This window comes from Nanorana parkeri, unplaced genomic scaffold, assembly GCF_000935625.1.
Source record: "Nanorana parkeri isolate BGI_ZX_2015 unplaced genomic scaffold, ASM93562v1 scaffold1380, whole genome shotgun sequence".
Classification (NCBI taxonomy): domain Eukaryota; kingdom Metazoa; phylum Chordata; class Amphibia; order Anura; family Dicroglossidae; genus Nanorana; species Nanorana parkeri.
Window position 1 is genome coordinate 456 of NW_017307648.1, and position 3,815 is coordinate 4,270.

The 3,815-nt window shown below is 46.0% G+C and overlaps 1 protein-coding gene across 1 annotated transcript in view; it reads right to left on the reverse strand.

Moving 5' to 3' along the window:
* Positions 1–556: 556 nt before the first annotated feature.
* Positions 557–3,815, reverse strand: part of LOC108797988 (zinc finger protein 260-like) — a gene marked incomplete at its 3' end in the record, with an annotated part of 23,763 nt that continues 20,504 nt past the window's right edge. The window contains exon 4 of the mRNA XM_018569682.1: positions 557–1,009. Coding sequence (XP_018425184.1) covers positions 557–1,009 — 453 coding nt within the window. The remainder of the gene's footprint in view (positions 1,010–3,815) is intronic.

Below are 3,815 nucleotides of genomic sequence, written 5' to 3' on the forward strand. Positions count from 1 at the left end.
TCCAATACTTACACAGTTACATAAAAGAACCTAAATTACTAGAATTTGAGTCTGACGGGTATATAAATATCAGACTAAACTGCTACAAACGTGAATATTTTCAATCTGCCTCCAATGTGCTGTGATGGGCACTGTACACCACTTGGCCTATCTGCTCCCTACTCTATGAGATTGGAGGGTTACCATTGTTCCTTGGTATCTTTATACTCGTATCCTTGAGTTCCAGGGTCTGCCTACCTGTGTAGTCTATTATGAGGGGAGGCCACTCTCCACGCTGGACTCTAATTTTACAGTATGCAAAACGGAATAAAAGAGGAAAGTGGCAAACACTTCTCACAACTGGAGTCTCCAAAAGGATAGAAAATGCAAAAATAAGGCTCTACCTATCAGTCTTGACCTTATCCCAGGATGAACCCTGGAAAACGACTTTCATCCTCCAGTTGTTCCATGGACCAAACAGTTCCACCTGTTAATAGCCACTGTACAAAGGAATGAGCAGGTCTGTTCTCTCTGATGTCTAATTAGACTTCTTCTATCAGTAAAACGTTTCCCGCACCAGGAACGCATTGAGGACGTTCCGTGGTGTGAATTCTCTGGTGTTTGACAAGGTTTCCTTTCTGAGTGAAAGATTTCCCGCACTCTAAACATAAATAAGGACGCTCGCCCGTGTGAATTCTCTGGTGTTTGACAAGATCTCCTTTATGAGGGAAAGATTTATCACACTCTGTACATGAATAAGGGCGTTCCCCCGTGTGAATTCTCTGGTGTTTCGCAAGGTCTCCTTTCCGAGTGAAACATTTTCTGCACTCCGGGCATGAATAGGGACGCTCGCCCGTATGGCTTCGCTGATGTATAAGGAGTTTGCCTTTCTCAGAAAAGCCTTTCCCGCACACTACACAGGAAAAGGGACGCTCGCCTGTGTGACTTCTCTGGTGTACAAGAAGTGTGATTTTCTGTGTAAAACTTTTCCCACACTCTGCGCAGGAAAACGGACGCTCCCCCGTGTGAAATCTCTGGTGTTCGGTAAGTGCTCCTTTCTGAGTGAAACATTTGTTGCACTGTAAACATGAAAAGGGACGCTCGCCCGTGTGGGTTTTCCGGTGTACAATAAGTTTTGCTTTATTAATGAAACATTTCCCACAATCTGGACAAGGGAAAGCAGCTTCACCCGTCTGAATACTCTGGTATTGAGTAATGGTTCCTTTCTCAGTGAAACATTTTCTGCACTCCAAACACAAATAAGGACGCTCTCTTCTCTGGTGTTTAAAAACTTTTTTGTTTTCGGTGAAAGATTTCCCGCACAATGAGCAGGAGTATAGACCCTCGCCTCTGTGATCTCCTTCATGGGGGGAGGAAGGTTCCTTGGGATTAGATGGATCTCTTGCAGTGTGAGATCTTAGATGGATATTTCCAGTCATAGTATGTGAATGGTCAGAAGATTCACCCTGATCAGAGGGATCCACTGATGTCTCCGAGCAGTGAGGTCTGTGATGTATGTTTTGTGTGATTGGATTCACTCCTGGAGAATCCTGTGTGATGACATTATCTTCTGACTTACAATCAGCAGATAATATAAGATGTCTCTCCGAGGTATTCCTGACATCACATCCATCTGCTGGAGAGAAATCATTACACACGTCAGTAATCAGAGTCATGTATGTTGGTCTAGAAGTCATCACAGAGCTCTGGCATGGAATTGGGTCCAATTGTAACCCCAAAATATGAAAACCAACCAGATAAAGGAGACAAAACCCCCAAAACACCTCTGACCCCCTGGAGACCATTGTACTGTTCATTCATGACCACTATGGGGGGAATGGATCTTCATATGGTGTACAGTATCTCCTCCTCATTTGTTGGTCACATGACGTTATATGGAGGAATGGAGATGGACCTTCATATGGTGTACAGTATCTCCTCCTCATTTGTTGGTCACATGACGTTATATGGAGGAATGGAGATGGACCTTTCATATGGTGTACAGGATCTCCTCCTCATTTGTTGGGGACGCACCCAGGGGCGTATTTACAGCGAGGCAAAGTAGGCGTTTGCCTAGGGCGGCACCTTCCTGGGGGGCGGCCGTAGTCAAACGCCTATGTTGTGAAGAGGAGGGGAGAGCTGGAGCCCGTCTGTGTGTAGGAGTGGAGGGCGGCTTGCCTGCTTGTGAAGAGGGTGGGAGGACGGATGGAGCCGGACAGCGCAGCCGACGGATGGGATCGTGACTCAGAAAACGAAAAGCAGCCGGCGGCCACTTACTCGATCTCACTGCTTCCTGGGTCACAGAGCCGCTGTGACCCAGGAAGCAGTGAGATCGATTAAGTGGCCGCCGGCTGCTTTTCGTTCTCGAGTCACAATCCCATCCGTCGGCTGCGCTGTATAACCTGGGCGGGCTTGTAATCTCTGCCTGCGACTAGGGGGGGGGTGCTAGTAAGGTGCCTAGGGCAGCCAAATACATAAATACACCACTGGACATGACGTTATATTGAGGAATGGAGATGGACCTTCATATGGTGTACAGTATCTCCTCCTCATTTGTTGGTCACATGACGTTATATTGGGGAATGGAGATGGACCTTCATATGGTGTACAGTATCTCCTCCTCATTTGTTGGTCACATGACGTTATATTGGGGAGTGGAGATGGACCTTCATATGGTGTACAGTATCTGCTCCTCATTTGTTGGTCACATGACCTTATATTGAGGAATGGAGATGGACCTTCATATGGTGTACAGTATCTCCTCCTCATTTGTTGGGGACATGACGTTATATTGAGGAATGGAGATGGACCTTCATATGGTGTACAGTATCTCCTCCTCATTTGTTGGTCACATGACGTTATATTGAGGAATGGAGATGGTCCTTCATATGGTGTACAGTATCTCCTCCTCATTTGTTGGGGACATGACATTATATTGAGGAATGGAGATGGACCTTCATATGGTGTCCAGTATCTCCTCCCCATTTGTTGGTCACATGACGTTATATTGAGGAATGGAGATGGACCTTCATATGGTGTACAGTATCTCCTCCTCATTTGTTGGTCACATAATGTTATATTGAGGAATGGAGATTGGTCTACCCATTGGTTTTCAACATCTCCTCTCATTTTTGTTATGGGCATTGGCTTGTGTTAATGGGACATTATGGTCCAGGTCCTGGTGGCAAATGTGTCTAGTTTGTTGGTGAACCAGGACGCCAGGAGATCCACGTCTGGTGTTTCCCACCTATGAAAGACGTTCTTGGAAAACCCCCTGAAGGTGACCATTCCTCGGAATCCAGACATTGACAACCGAGAAAGTCCGCCTGCCCGTTTTCTACTCCAGGAATGTGCTTATGGAATGTGGACTTTTTTTTTTGTGGGTTGGAATGTGTTTATTTTGAGCAAGAAACTATGAAGAGGAAAGCAGCTAAAAGTCACCGCTGGTCACATATAAGCCCACAACAACAACCACAAAACCGGCATCGAAAGGTACGATTGGCCACAGAGATAGCAATAAGTTTCATAGCTGACCCGGAATCTCTCCCAATGCAGACTATCTGCTCTCCTCATCCATCCCCTGCACCTTGTTCCCTCCATAGTGTCTGTTACTTACTTGTGTTGATCGGTAGAGAAATGTCATCCTGATCCCTTGTCATCATCATCCCGACCTCCTCCGTGGACGGCCGGTCACCCCCCACATACGTCTCCACTTCTTCCTCTTTAACCTCAGCTTTTATATTGTTCCGTTCCTCACCCTAAACCCCAAAATAATAGAAAATATCTCATAAAGCTGAAAAAGAAAGAAAGCTGAAGCAAAAAATAGATCTTCTGCA